This window comes from Temnothorax nylanderi, unplaced genomic scaffold (assembly GCF_030848795.1).
Source record: "Temnothorax nylanderi isolate EJ_2023f unplaced genomic scaffold, tnyl_v1.0 TNYL_tig0055_pilon, whole genome shotgun sequence".
Taxonomy (NCBI): Eukaryota; Metazoa; Arthropoda; class Insecta; order Hymenoptera; family Formicidae; genus Temnothorax; species Temnothorax nylanderi.
The window spans coordinates 420,940-434,567 of record NW_027249117.1 but is presented as its reverse complement, the minus strand read 5'-3'; the positions used below and the strand labels follow the sequence as shown (position 1 = coordinate 434,567).

The 13,628-nt window shown below is 37.9% G+C and overlaps 2 protein-coding genes across 7 annotated transcripts in view; one reads left to right on the top strand and one right to left on the bottom strand.

Annotated features, from left to right (window-relative positions):
• The window catches only part of Gaba-b-r3 (gamma-aminobutyric acid type B receptor subunit 3), a 68,532-nt gene extending 62,492 nt beyond the window's left edge, over window positions 1–6,040 (top strand). For 3 of the 5 annotated variants that reach the window (XM_071706984.1, XM_071706982.1, XM_071706985.1), the window contains 3 exons: window positions 2,536–2,736; window positions 3,232–3,459; window positions 3,770–6,040. In XM_071706984.1, the coding sequence (XP_071563085.1) occupies window positions 2,536–2,736; window positions 3,232–3,459; window positions 3,770–4,443 (1,103 nt within the window). In that variant the 3' untranslated portion in view covers window positions 4,444–6,040. Of the gene's footprint in view, window positions 1–50; window positions 2,737–3,231; window positions 3,460–3,769 lie in introns of those variants that run through there. The other 2 variants (XM_071706983.1, XM_071706986.1) reach the window with 2 other exon arrangements.
• Window positions 6,041–6,104: 64 nt separating this feature from the next.
• LOC139772931 (uncharacterized) lies at window positions 6,105–13,514 on the bottom strand. Of its 2 annotated transcripts, XM_071706987.1 has the most exons (6): window positions 13,310–13,514; window positions 12,998–13,077; window positions 12,471–12,603; window positions 11,692–11,894; window positions 6,945–11,583; window positions 6,105–6,869 (listed from the first exon to the last, which is right to left on the bottom strand). In XM_071706987.1, exons 3-6 carry the CDS (start codon window positions 12,471–12,473, stop codon window positions 6,858–6,860), a joined length of 4,857 nt encoding a protein of 1,618 aa, XP_071563088.1. In that variant the 5' UTR covers window positions 12,474–12,603; window positions 12,998–13,077; window positions 13,310–13,514; the 3' UTR covers window positions 6,105–6,857. The 2 variants fall into 2 exon arrangements, with proteins under 2 accessions (XP_071563088.1, XP_071563089.1); XM_071706988.1 differs by lacking the exons at window positions 12,471–12,603; window positions 12,998–13,077; window positions 13,310–13,514 and adding an exon at window positions 12,152–12,426.
• Between the last annotated feature and the right edge of the window lie 114 nt (window positions 13,515–13,628).

Sequence of the window (13,628 nt, the reverse complement as noted above, 5' to 3'; positions counted from 1 at the left end):
AAGTATTAATGTTTTTTCTCGCTTCGTCGTTCTCTTTTTCTGTCGATCAGATGTCCGAGGAAGGTGACAGAAATCCCTTTATTGCACGAAAATTGCCTGAAAAACGTTTATTCGCGCTCGCCTGCCTGAGTTGAAGCGTGAAGAAAGAGTTCGCGAGATTTAGAAGACGTTAATGTAGCAGGAATAAGCGTCTCATTTAAATTCTTTCCCGAGATTTCCCCTGTTTCATAAATTAGATTTGACGAAGCGGTTATCGCTTTCACAGAGAAATGTAACATATGCATGCGCAAATTTAGTACTCGAAACACTATCGCGGGAATTAGGTGTACAAAAACACATTTCTGAAGCTTTGTATATAACAATAAGCTTTGTATATAATGCGAAACAAAAAACTTAACAAGGCAAAGTAGCAATAGTCAATCCTCTTTAAAATAGAGTTTTAGAAGTATTTAACTTTAGACTCGATCAACAGTCGTACAAGGCCATGTCGAGTAGCTGTAGGTGATCAATCTCGCAGAGAGAGGAATAAATCCCTTTCCATTCTCATTTTAACCGATCTACTTTTTTTTACAGATCGCATGGACAAAATGCAATAATCACTCGCGATTATTTTATTCGCTCATGTCGTCGCGACGCGCGGGAAACACGTGTGCGCCTCGTAATTGATTTTATTTATTTCTAACTGTCGAACGCGCGCGCGCGCGCCCTGACAAAGGGAAACTTTCCTCGAAAACTCGTCGCCTCACTTTGCCATTTGCAGCGCAAATACCGCGCATTTCCCTCCGTGGAATATCCGCTTTCAACTGTCATGCACATGCATATTTACGCTCCGATAATTCACCGACGGCGACACACCGCGCCGGAGCGCAAGACATGTATCGAGTACCCCGTGTTCCCCGCGCGTGTACCAGCAATTATCGTTAGCATCAACTTGACCGTGATCGCGAGAACATCAATTGAGTGTTATTCGCGAGCAAGAGAGCTCCGCTGGTCGAAGAGAGTTGATGGGTTTCCGCGGTACGCATATCGATCCTCGTTCCGGGATTTCGCATTACACTCGTGTCTCCAAAATCCCGGAGAGACCTCTCGATAAGTCCAGACAATTCCGCACACGAGTAGGTACGTCGTACGCCGAGTACGAGTACGAGTCTGCACGCCGACTGCACGTTCCACCCCAATATTTCTGAATATCTACCGTGGCCGAATCGAACGAGGTCAAAGGCTGCGCGCATCGGTTTATGTGTATGCATGCACACGGGGTGTTCTCTCTCTCCCTCACCACTGAGAATCGCGAATGCTTTGAAAAGTTTCGGAACCGTTTTCTCGGAAAAAGACGATCCAGCGACCCAATTTCGAATATCGCTTCCCTATTTGAACGCAAACTGGATATTGATATTAACGCAATTCGCGCTTTAATTAAGATTTTTCAGAAAGGATGACTCGTGTTGGGAAAAAAAAGTGTAACCACAATTTTTATTACGGAAATATTAGTTTCTGATCTATCAAGATGTTGTCGCGGGAAAAATATATTCTTCGCTAATGATATGAGACACCCATCAGTAATACATCCCTGCATTACGTAAATTACATACTGCAATGTGTACATGATATATGACGTACTCGCCACATATCGCAATATGCTCGCGTACTGAAACTCAGATGACGGAAATATTTAGTAATTATCGATCTCAAGTTCCTTCATATGTCAAGGTATCTGCACTGTCACTATTTGAAACGAACGAACATATGCCTCGCAAGCTGATTAAAGATGCGAATCTTCGTGCGCTTGCCGCCAACTTTGGATTTACACAGCATAACTTACAATTCGCAATATTATCGACCTTCTGAATCTCTTTAGATAATTATGACAGAGATTTCGAATGGTATATATAGTATGTCAGAGAATGTTTCAGCTTGACGTTCTAAAAATGCACGAGAAAGGAAGCTAGTCAGACACATCTTAACGTTGTACTATTACAAGAGACATATATACATATCTTCCCTCCTTCTTCTTCTATTCTAAAGACGATTTTCATCCTGAAGCTGCAGTCGTAATCCGATTAGGACGTTACACGGGATTAAGAGAACACTGATCTCAATATGGAGTAAAAATTTGGAGCACTTGCGTCGCGAATCTGAGATGAACGATTGTCTAGTCAGCGATATTGTATTATTAATGTTCAGAGATCAAGATATAGTACTGTCGCTCTAAATGAATAACGCAAATCGATTAAAATAGGTATAAAAAGATTTCTGGTTCGTGTTCTCGAAGAATTATCATTCACAGAGATATATGGATAAATCTCTTTTGGGATAATGAAGGAATATTCTCTGTTGCGCGCGCGCGGACATTCATTGGATTCATGACTCACTTCCGCATAAATGTCGTCTAAATTCGCACGTGCTTTCGCTTGTGCGAAATGCCGACGGCTAGGCAGAGATCCAGGCTTTAATAATGCGCGTCCATCATAATGATCGCTCGACACATAATGGTGGTTTCGCGTCATATACGAGTTTGGCCCTTGTTGAAATTAGGCATACGTCGCGGTACCGTAGCATTTAGCAGTCAACCGGACCTGGAGCCGGGCGATCCCAGACAAAGCCTGGCCGACCTTTACAAGCTACACCGTCGCCGGGAGACCGAGGGCCCGAACCGGCTGGGCGTTTTTCAACGACTCTTCAGTCTCTTCGGCAGCAGGCCGAGCAGCAGGAAAACCTCCACAGCGTCGTTCGGCGGTAAGAGAAAGCGTCGGAGAATAAAAGAATAAAGGCACTTTACACCTTAAAGCGATGTGATATAGACACGATTTAACTGTATATGTATATTGCAACGTCAGAAGCGAGTAAATTTCTCTCATAAAGGAACATTTTTACAAAAGCACGTAACAACCACGGCAGGAAATTTAACATAAAGGTAAAAAATGAGAGAATTGGGTCCGTCCGCGTATTATATCGAAATAATTTTGCTTTTTGCTCGGTCGTGAAATTTTCACTTGCAAGAAGTAAATGTAAATTATTTAGATTCGATGCACATTGCGGTCTATAATCGTTCGTAAATTGATAGGGGGGAAGAGGGGAAGAGATGTTATTGCGTATTATATTATATAACATATAACATTGTAGGTTTCGTATTTTGATAAATAAATGTGGTTTATATATTTTGCGTTCAGATCTCGCATTTCCTATAATTCATCCGCATATTTAATATGCTGCTTACATTATCTTCATTAGGAGTCGCGTCGGCGCTTCGCGTCCATATGGGCTACATCGCTGGTTTAGTGCCCGGCGCGAAAGCTGCCTCTACTTGCCAGGTGGATGCCCAAGGCACTCACTCGCCTCACACACGATGCGGTTCAGGACCAATAATTAGCATCACTAGCGAGGAAGACCGTAGGTTGAGCCTTGGGTTACGTCGCAAGGAAAGTAGCGAGCCTAAAGTAAATTTCAGCTTACCGCCACGTAAGTGACCTGACCTCGACATATTAAATTTTAATTAAATACACGCATATATTGTTTAACATTTTTGCCTTTACAGAAATATATCTAGTGCGTCGAAATTTTATGGCTTCTGTAACTTCATTCGTTTATTATATTTTATATTTAATATTAATACAAAAATATCGTTTTCTCTCTCTCAAAAAGAGAAAGGAAAGATACGGTTCTAAATGTCTTTTTTTATTGCGTAATATATCTTGCAATAAATTCATTCAAAGATATTTTGAAGAGAAAGCTTTTAAATTTAAACACTGCGATGTTGAAAATATTTCAGAGACGAGCACGAGTCAGTCGTCCTCTCGAGAGAAGATACGCGGCTCGCCTCGGTTTCCTCATCGAATTATCCCGGCGAACAGCTTAAGCGCTATCGCACAAGGTACGTCGATCACGAGACCGCATCGTTGGCACTCGATGGACGACGCGATGAAACCAAAGGTTACCCAAACAACGTCTCGTGGCTCGTGCAGTCCCAATTCCGACGTATGGACCACGAGCGAGATCAAGGTTCCTTTCGGCGAGTTGGACAGTACTGTCAGAGCCAAGAAACCACCGGACTCCTTAGCCCTGACTACCGCCGTAGACTCGAAGATGAGTCCAGTCGATACGAGACTGGGCAGTGATCTGAGGAAATTGTTCAGAGAGAACGACAGCGAAGAGGCAGTCAGTCCCGCCGAACACGAACTGAAGACGACGCGGTCGAGTTCGTCGTCCTCCTCGTCCCCGAAGATAATCGGTGCCACTAGCCATTCCGTACCCTTAAAGAACGATTCCACCCCAGAGACTCGATGCGATACCGTTTCGAACTTCCGTCAAGAATCGAGACCTCGTCCGACGAGCCCAGTGATTTCGGTGGTCGACATGGATAACCCAGGGGAGGAATCGAACGCTGATGCCGACAGTCGTGTCGGTACTTCCTGCGAAAAGAAGCCATCGACATCTGTAACGTAAAATATTGTGCACGTGATGGTAACAAATTTGTCTAAATGGTATAAAGTTTATTAAAGTTTAAGAGAGAGAGAGAGAGGAAAGATATATCAGGGTGAAAAAACGTTGATTTTTTCGTGTTCCACTCGCAACGCCTAATATTTCAAAGTCCTTCCGAAAGTGGGACAACGATTCTATCAAAATTCCTAATTACCGTAGTCGCTTAGACAATCTAAAACAAATTGAAAATCTCTATTTAGATGTTTCGTGTGATAGACGAAGGAAGATTGTCATGCAGGCGCATGATAAGAGATAATTAAAGCAATTACGGGCGCGTTATTGACTAGGATTTTCGCAACAGAGTCTGTATGCAATACATGAAGATTATATATATAATAACAATAAAATATAGCACATATTAGGTAGTTTTAAATTAATATTTCAAAAACCGGGTAGATCTTTCGATAGTCAATTCACAATTCAACGTTAAATAATGGCAATGTTGTTTATTAATTAACGTTATAATTGATTATTTACTAAGCGTTACATATGATTCAATAGTGTCGGAAACTGTGCAGTGGAACGCTATAAAATCGACACTGTCAATGCAATATAGATCACCAAAGACAATATAGACACCCGGCTCAACTTGTCGCGAGAGTTGACTTTATTCGTGCTCAAATCAATAAGCGAAACAGTGTGCGTCATGATCGTGCGGAGACTCCACAAAGCGACGTACGTGTAAATATATAGGTTTCTTGTTCGCGCTAAATGCCCAAATGCGAGGATCATGGACCAATCGCAATGTATAATCTCAAACATGTGTGTTCGCTAGTAACTGTGCCAAAAAAAAAAGAGAAAAAAGAAAAGCAAATTTCAAGACCCGTAAGAGTATACGTTTGTCTTGAAGGATTATAAAAGGGACCAATGCTTACGATATCCTTCTCAATATTATTTTGTGATGAAATGAGTTCGGTAATCTTGGCCCTAAATGTAAGTTGCATCGTAAAAAAAAAATATTGTTTTCGAAAGTACTTACATTAAAGTTTTATCTTGCGCGATAACGATCAACAAGAATAATGGAGATCAAAAAGGGAAACTTTAGTATCACTTTAAAGTACTTGATTTATAATCGATAACATATTCACTGGATATTTGAAAATAGAATACTTTCGCAACTATAAAACTCTAAGTATTTCAGAGAAGACAAACTGTAAATACCCTTACGGGACTGCAATCAAAGTGTTCAGTGCCCCAAACCTTTTCTCTAGTACCTGCGCTCATGTGCAATGAAAATATATCTGCTCGAGGTAAAGCGATTTAAAATAAGAATGCCATGTTTTGTTTGTAACATGCGTGAAACGTACCGATATTTTCATGCCACCGAGTATTAAACGTATAAACGTATAAATATGTAGATAAGGCAAATGGTGAGGAGACATATTCCTGCGAAAAGGTTTCCTTCCGAAGTCTTGCTATCCGACTGGTTTAACTCGGATATCTCGATGTGTCAATCAATAAAAAACTTTATCGATTAAGCAATAATCAGCATTGTCTGTGCAAATAAGAGAATGATGTAATAAAGAACTATATATATATATATATATATATATTCTATCCATTTTTGTTTTATTATATGAATATTGATATCAATCCCACAATTCAATAAAAGATGATTTGTGATATTCAATTAATGTAGGATTCTTTTATTCTCACATGCCGTAAGTTAGGATATATAACTAGTAAACTAATACAATATACAAAAAGACATTAATCCGTTACACAAAATAACGATTTACATTTTCTTATATCTTATATTTTCTTATATTTTGAATTAATACTTACATGTATTAAACACGAGCTATTATAATGATTTAATTTCGAGTCATTCAAGTATTAATATAAAATATATTTGAAAAATATATACCTTATTTACAATATTTTTCAAATATAAATTGTATTAATTTTACAAACATTAATATGTATCGTCTAATATAGTAAAAGTAGGTAAAATATATTATTAAAAAATGAATTTTTTAACATAATTTTTAAATAACATGTAATAAAAATGTAATTTTTTCAGGAAAAAAAAGATCAATTTAAATATCAGGCTTCTTACTGTTTATCAGACTTACTATTATCTAATTCTATTGCCGTTTTGCTCGCATCATTACATGCTAACGAATAATAAATCATTTTCTACCTGTCTGCCTAAATAGTATTACATAAGAAAGTAATATGTTACAAGGTACACGTAGTAGAAAAAAAAGAGATCTAATGATTCACTGATGCAATATTTAGGAATAACAATGAAGAGTTGAGCGCGCAAATGTACAGAAACGAGCGTATAAGTAAGATTGATGAATCCATTATATTACAACACTGCCTTCTTCTCTGTACGTCTTTCCTTTATACGTTTCATCTTCTGTAGCCTGTAGCTATATCGCCGCCTGAAACAATCAACGTACAACTTTAGCGGTGAAATCAATAACTTTTGACAAGTGCGAGTAAATTTAATTACTTACATTAATTTTTTCTAGGATTGTTTCTGCTGGTTTGTCCGGTTTCGCAGCCTCTTTCGAATCGTTTTTTGTAATACTTGGCTTATCATCCTGCGTAACGGTCTTTTTCTCCAGGGCGTTTCTCGCTTCTATCCTCTTACGATTCAGGAAAGCCATGCCATGCACCCTCAGATGCTTGTCTACCGCAGCTTTATCTTCAAAAACTGCCATACAGACGTAGCATTGATTAGCCACCGTCGTTCTCTCTCCCGTTTGCGAGTCATCGTCGTCAGGGGCATAAGAGGGGTTTTGATTCATGTAACTGATAGGATCTTCTATACTGTGGAGAGCTTTAAGATGCATCTGCAAGCTAGGAGCGACCATAAAGTTGTCGCCACATTCCAGGCATATCAGGTAACGGCCCTTCAATCGGTGATTGGCAGCGATATGCTCTCTTAAATCGGGCATATCGGTGCATTGTTGACCGCATTTCTTGCATATGAAATTACCTTCGCCGTCTCTATAATTTTCCTCCGCTGTCTCCTGTATCACGCATAATCCTGGCGGATTCATATCCTTCATTTCTACATCTCTACGCTTTCTTTGAGTCCATCGACGCTTTCTTTTGGTTACAAATAAAGCGCTGTCCGATTTTCGCTTCTTGCTATTTATAAATTTTTTATAACCACCGTTAATAAAGTCGGGCGACATCCGTGATAATCGAGGAGTGATTACCGCTACTCTGTACTCTGAATGCTTTTCACGAAAGTGTGTCTGTACCACGAAGCGAGAAGTATTAATCCGTTCGTTGCATAAGTGGCAGAGATAATCAATACCTTCTTCGTTTTGTGTATCTGTTCCTAAAGCGATACGCATTTTTGACTTATTGGTTACTATTCGGACGAAAGACTTCTTCGCTCTTGGTTTTCTTGGCCGGCTAATGGCCGGCTTATTTTCCAGCTTATTTTCCGGCTCATTTTCTAGCTCATTGACTTCTACAGGTTCAAGTAAATGCTGCGGCATCCTGGCAAGTGGAGGAGGTTTTGGTATGGATGTCATGTAACTTGCGTTTTCATCTTTCATCTCTATATCGCTCATCTCCGTGAATTGCTCTGATTCACATATTGTCTTCAAGTCAACTATTTTTATACGGCTATCTGTGCTTCTTTCGAATGTGGAATTCGGAACTTTTTTACTCAATATGATTGGCGAATCTACACGAACATCAACTGTGTCTACTAATAAAAGCTTTTCAGACTGGCATACAACATTCATTGTCAATTCGTTGTTATCTTTATCAGACTCTTTTGTCTTTGCTGCCTCTTCGTTGCTATTAGGTTTGTCATCATCTAATTCCATTGCTGTTTCCTCGTATGAGAAAGGATTTTCGTCTTTAGTTTCAATCATTTCAATAACTTGAAGAGATGAAGAATTAGATTGTTCTTTCGTTTCAGTGGAAAATTTCGTAACTGCCTCCTTAGATTTGGATGATTTTGAATCATTTGTCGCTCCATCCTCTATCCATCCTCTAATGCTGACTATTCTTGGCAATAATTCTCTTCTTTCCTTATCACTAATTTGTTTTATTGTTCGTGGACTTTCATTGACGACTTCATTGATATCTGTAGACCACGCATATTCCGTACCCTCCGAGCCATGTTCGAATATTTCTGAACTGATAGTTCGAGTATTCACAATTTTAGGAACCATGGTACCATCGGTGTTTTTGTCACTTTCAGGTGTTCCTGAAAATTGCTGCAAAGAGCTTTTTTTTTTAAATTTTAAAGATCTTTTACCAAAAATGTGGATAAATGCTTCTTTGCTAAGGATTTTTGACATGGATTCTACATGATTACTTCGTATATGATTGTTCAGTAACACCGACACATGTTTGTTATCTGTAGTTATCAAATGGCAAAAACGACATTTGAACCATATTAATTTTCGAATTCCAGGGTACTTCTCCAAGTATGTCATGTAATTCTCGCAACGTAAGATTACATTGCTTAGTTTACATATTACTAATCGTATTGGATTCTTCTCCGTTTTAGACGGATGTGTCCTTGTGCAATGTTGTACATACTCATCATATGAGAGAAATACTCGGGAACAATCTTCGCAGCCGACCTTCGTTTTGCTGTGCATGATAACAAAATGTCTAGTAATCGACTCTAAATCCCTAAAACCATCTATTTCACAAATTTTACAGTTAAATACTTGTTTTCTCCATGTATGAAAGCAAACAGTCCATGTGTGAATTTCTAAAGATATAGCAGATTCAAATACAGCATGACAATCTGGACAATTGTATGGTTTGCTCTTCTTAATTTTATGAAAGTTTTGATGCGCAATAAACTGTCCCATGGTTCCTTGGTAAGATAAACACATGTGACAAACTCTTTTATAACAAGAACAATACGCTTTGTCATTCGTAGGTAATTTTGAAAATCCAGCTATATATGATTTAGGTTTCAAAAGTCTATTGCATATTGGACATTTATGTACTGGATCAACCTTCGTTTCCCATTGATTTAATATCAAGTCATTGCTTTGCTTCTCCCGTACTTCCCGATTATATTTATCGAAACATTCGTCTAATATGCATTGCAGCGTATTGACAGCTCTTAACTTCTCCATAAAAACTTCCTTCTTTATAAAGTCCAAAACTTGTCGCATTTCTTCAACAATACATAGCAAATGATTGAGCCGTTCTTTCAATTCCAAACTATTCATTTGATAAAACTCATCAAACATTTCTCGTCTATATTTTATTATTACATCACACACATCTCGGAAACTTTCTTTTTGAATGCGACTAACTTTTTTTATGTCCATATAAAGATCTCCATTGTCCTCCTTAATTAGTGATATTGTTTCCAATAAATAATTTTGGGTCGAATGCTGAGCAGATATCGAATTTAAATGCGGAGGTACTTTCTGTAATTTTGGCAGAATTGGCCGTAATTGGCTTGAAGGTTTCTTAACGTGCAATTCGCAGCTGGAACTGCTGGATAATTCAGAAGGAGATGGAGAAGGTGTTAAAAGGGAAATATTGTTGTGAAGTGAAGCCGTTTGCTCCATGCCAACATTTTCGATTTCGTTAGAATTAGTGAGCGTTAATCTTGACTTTGAAGTGTTATGTTCGGATGTTGGTCGTTTTGTAGCTTTCGTGATATTTCTCACAATTGATAAATTAGAACTTTTTGAAGCTTTTATAATATTTCTTGTACTTTTCAAGAGATACCTTATTCCGTTTCTTACTATAATTTGTTCAGTGACTTCTAGTTTCTCGACATTGGAATCGCGCATCTTCTGCGTTGACGTATTGGAATTTGTACCGCTGCTATTTATCGAGATGCTTGAATTTGTTTTGATAGCCGTCTCACTTGCGTCATGGGCGATGACATTATGTGAATCCTGTCCAATGACAACCAATTTCTTGTTGGAAATAAGATGAGGTGGAAGTTGACTAATTATTGATGCAATATTCTTTGGATCTTGCAGAGTTAGTACCTTGGAATTACTATTTGTTTTTGTTGTCTGAAGATTTTGCTCTAAATTAGTTGTAGTTATTGTACTTTTCTTAGCAAGAAATGGAATACTAACCTTAATTGGATTATCTGAAATTTTACGAACGCCAGTTTTACTGTGGTTATTCGCTGTAGTTTTCTTTACAAAAGGTTGAACTGTATTATATTGTTGTACATGACCTTTCAACGATTGTTCAATGATAAGATTTTTATTAGAACCGTTATCGCCAGCTTTTGCAGTAATAGCGTTTTCATGAATCATGTCTGTTTCGTGTAAATTGTGTTCTTTATTCTTTGTTTTATTATTCATTCCGGCTGTATTAGCTAAGTGACAATTTTTTACCTCCTGTGCTGTCACTTGTTTTTGTTGTGTATAATTCACTGGTATTTCTGGTTCAAAATATTGCGAAGTAGGGCCGCAATCTACAAAAGTAATATCAGTGTGTGTACATGGATTATCTTCATTCTCCAAGACATTCTTGTCTGAGATTATATTAGCAGAATAGTTATTTGTATCATTATCCATGGAACTATCATCAATAAATTCAATGTCCAAAGGGCTTTTGCTAACATTAGATGAACTGAAATCCATATTTGTTGTTGATGTATCGTAAGTTTCAAATAATTCTCGACCCTCATAACTGTTGACAACTGCATTTATCATATCGTCATCACTTTTGCCATTAACCAGCTTCCACCAGTTATCTTGTAAGTTATACAGCTTTAACCAATCTATAATATGTGTGCGTAATATGAATGCCCATTCCATAAGTGCTTCGCATAATATTTCAAATTCAGTAGACCAATCACTATTGCTCATGTTAATAGGTAGTGGCAATAACATTAAATCACCCATATTTACTTTACTTAATTTATGCATTTTCAAATGCTCGACGAATTGGCACTGATTGTAGAATACTCTTACGGCCCCCAGCTTCAGACTCTTATTTATACCTTTTGCTCGAAAATACGCGCGTTTATCACTATTTATTTTTGTGCATGTAGAACATTTTATATCCGCAGAACGTGTCCGAGTGTGAGTACATACTGTTTCGAAACAATCGTGACACCAAAGCCCTAAGATCCAACTGCGCCGTGCGTTGTGATCTTCAAAACTGCTTTGAAAACGAAAACTGAAACAAGAATCACCACTTACAGGCATTACAGTTATATAACAGGATAAATCATAAACTTCTGTCGCATCTTAATGCGATTGTTAAAATGCTCTATTACAAACTCACCAATCTTTGCAGTGTTTGCACACGTATAACGGACCAGATTCCACAATCTCTTCGCTCAAGGATGCTGGCGGCTCTGTTGGCATGTAAGGCAAACAATGCCTGCCAAACACAATATTTTGTATAGCTTGGTGATACTCTAGTCCCCATCTGCGATCCTTATGCACTTTTGGTCCAATGCGTTGGGACCTCGAACTAAAACGATCCTAAAAACAAATTGCCGATCTTGGAGATAAAAGATATTAAATATCATCGTTCTGTTGGGATGCAGTTTTGAATAATTCGATGTTGCGATTGGCCTAGCCAATATTTTCGCAAGATCACTACATGCACAAGATACTAGAATAGGCTCCCTCCTACATATCCATTATCTCTATTAATCAACACCATGAATGCACAATACAAGTTTTCCATTCGTGGAGTTTGAAGCCAACTTGTTCCCTGCATATACTTAATACTTTACCATGGATATTTGTTACGGCATCCCTGTCACATTATATGAAATTTAATAAAATGAATCAACACATTGTTGCAAATCACACTACATCTTTCAGCCATGATGTGCCTTGAATCGCTGGCACTCTGTCGGTAAAATCGCGCATGATAGGAGCTGCCATAGTGGAAAGTTATTGAAACAATCTACACCCTTTTGACGCAACTCACGCAACAATTTAGCGTTAATCAAGCCGCAATCATTTCACTAATATCAACTCATTAATGTCAATCGCGTGGCGTGATAACTTTTACATTGTAATAGCATGATAAAATATATAGCTCAGTACCATTGGGTTCACAGGATAATGTAGTCACTGAGGATTTTTTTTGATGGTGTTACTGACTGTAACTACAAACTGCACGGCATCCCGAATTGAGACGACGTACTCCAATGATGAAAGGCCATCCAATATAAAGATCCTGAAATTTATATTTGAGAATATCAGATATGCGTTTCTCAGAACTGTAATCACAGTTGGATGCATGTGTCTTGATAAATCAATAAATCACGATGCTAGCAGTATATGTTGCTATGAGTATGATCAATTATGCTTAAATGTTCTCTATTTTTGTAGAGTCCATCATGCAGTGGCACACTACATGCATGTATTAAACAAGATAAAGAATTGTTATAGCTGTAAGGAAGCTGTGGACCTTCTATCCATATATTTGTATATATTTATTATATGTGTATAATAATCTAAAACACATGCACATCCATCTGCGAAAAAAACTAAGAAATATCTTCAAGATATATATTGCATCTGAATGGCAAGAAGACAGAAACTTCTGGAAACTAAAAACACTTATGGACCTGTAATGATATTCGCTTTCCTTAGATAACAAATTGTCCCAACAGCGACTTTCTTTTGCTGTGAAATCGCATGAAATCACCTGAAACAAAATAGATAACGTTTTATTTGTACTCCACAGTATAAATATGCGTTGTAACAGTGTGAGAGATAAGTTTCAATCAAAAATGAGTGATAGTCATGTCCACATGTGCAAGAAGCTAAGATTATTGATATTGAAACCCGACATAATATCTCTATCAAAGTTCAGTTTATATCTTATAATTAGATCGCAGTAAGGTATTATTATGAGATACAATAAATTGAATTAATACCGTTTCACACAAGATTCCTGACTTCCTGAGAGCTTGCAGCTGCGTCTAACCTCACGCCTCACAACAATCACTACTAGAGTGCGCTAGTCTCGAAAAATAACGTTTTGCGATCGTGAAGTGCGTAGTGCGGAGTGCGGACTAAAGAGGCGAAACCAGGCGAAACTTGAGGCATTCCAGATATGATAATATCCAGATTGTGTATTTCTTACAGAAACTAATAAAATTGCGCTGACAAAAATATGTATCAAATATCGCCATGCGCACACGCGACGCACGTTCGATTATCGTCATAAAAAAAAATGAGTGTAATCTTACATTA

Bases quoted from the DNA above. Each gene is read 5' to 3' on its own strand.
- LOC139772931 (XM_071706987.1), bottom strand. The intron at 11,584-11,691 runs GTGAGTTTGTAA...TTCTTGTTTCAG, and splicing joins TGCAAACACTGCAAAGATTG to TTTTCGTTTTCAAAGCAGTT.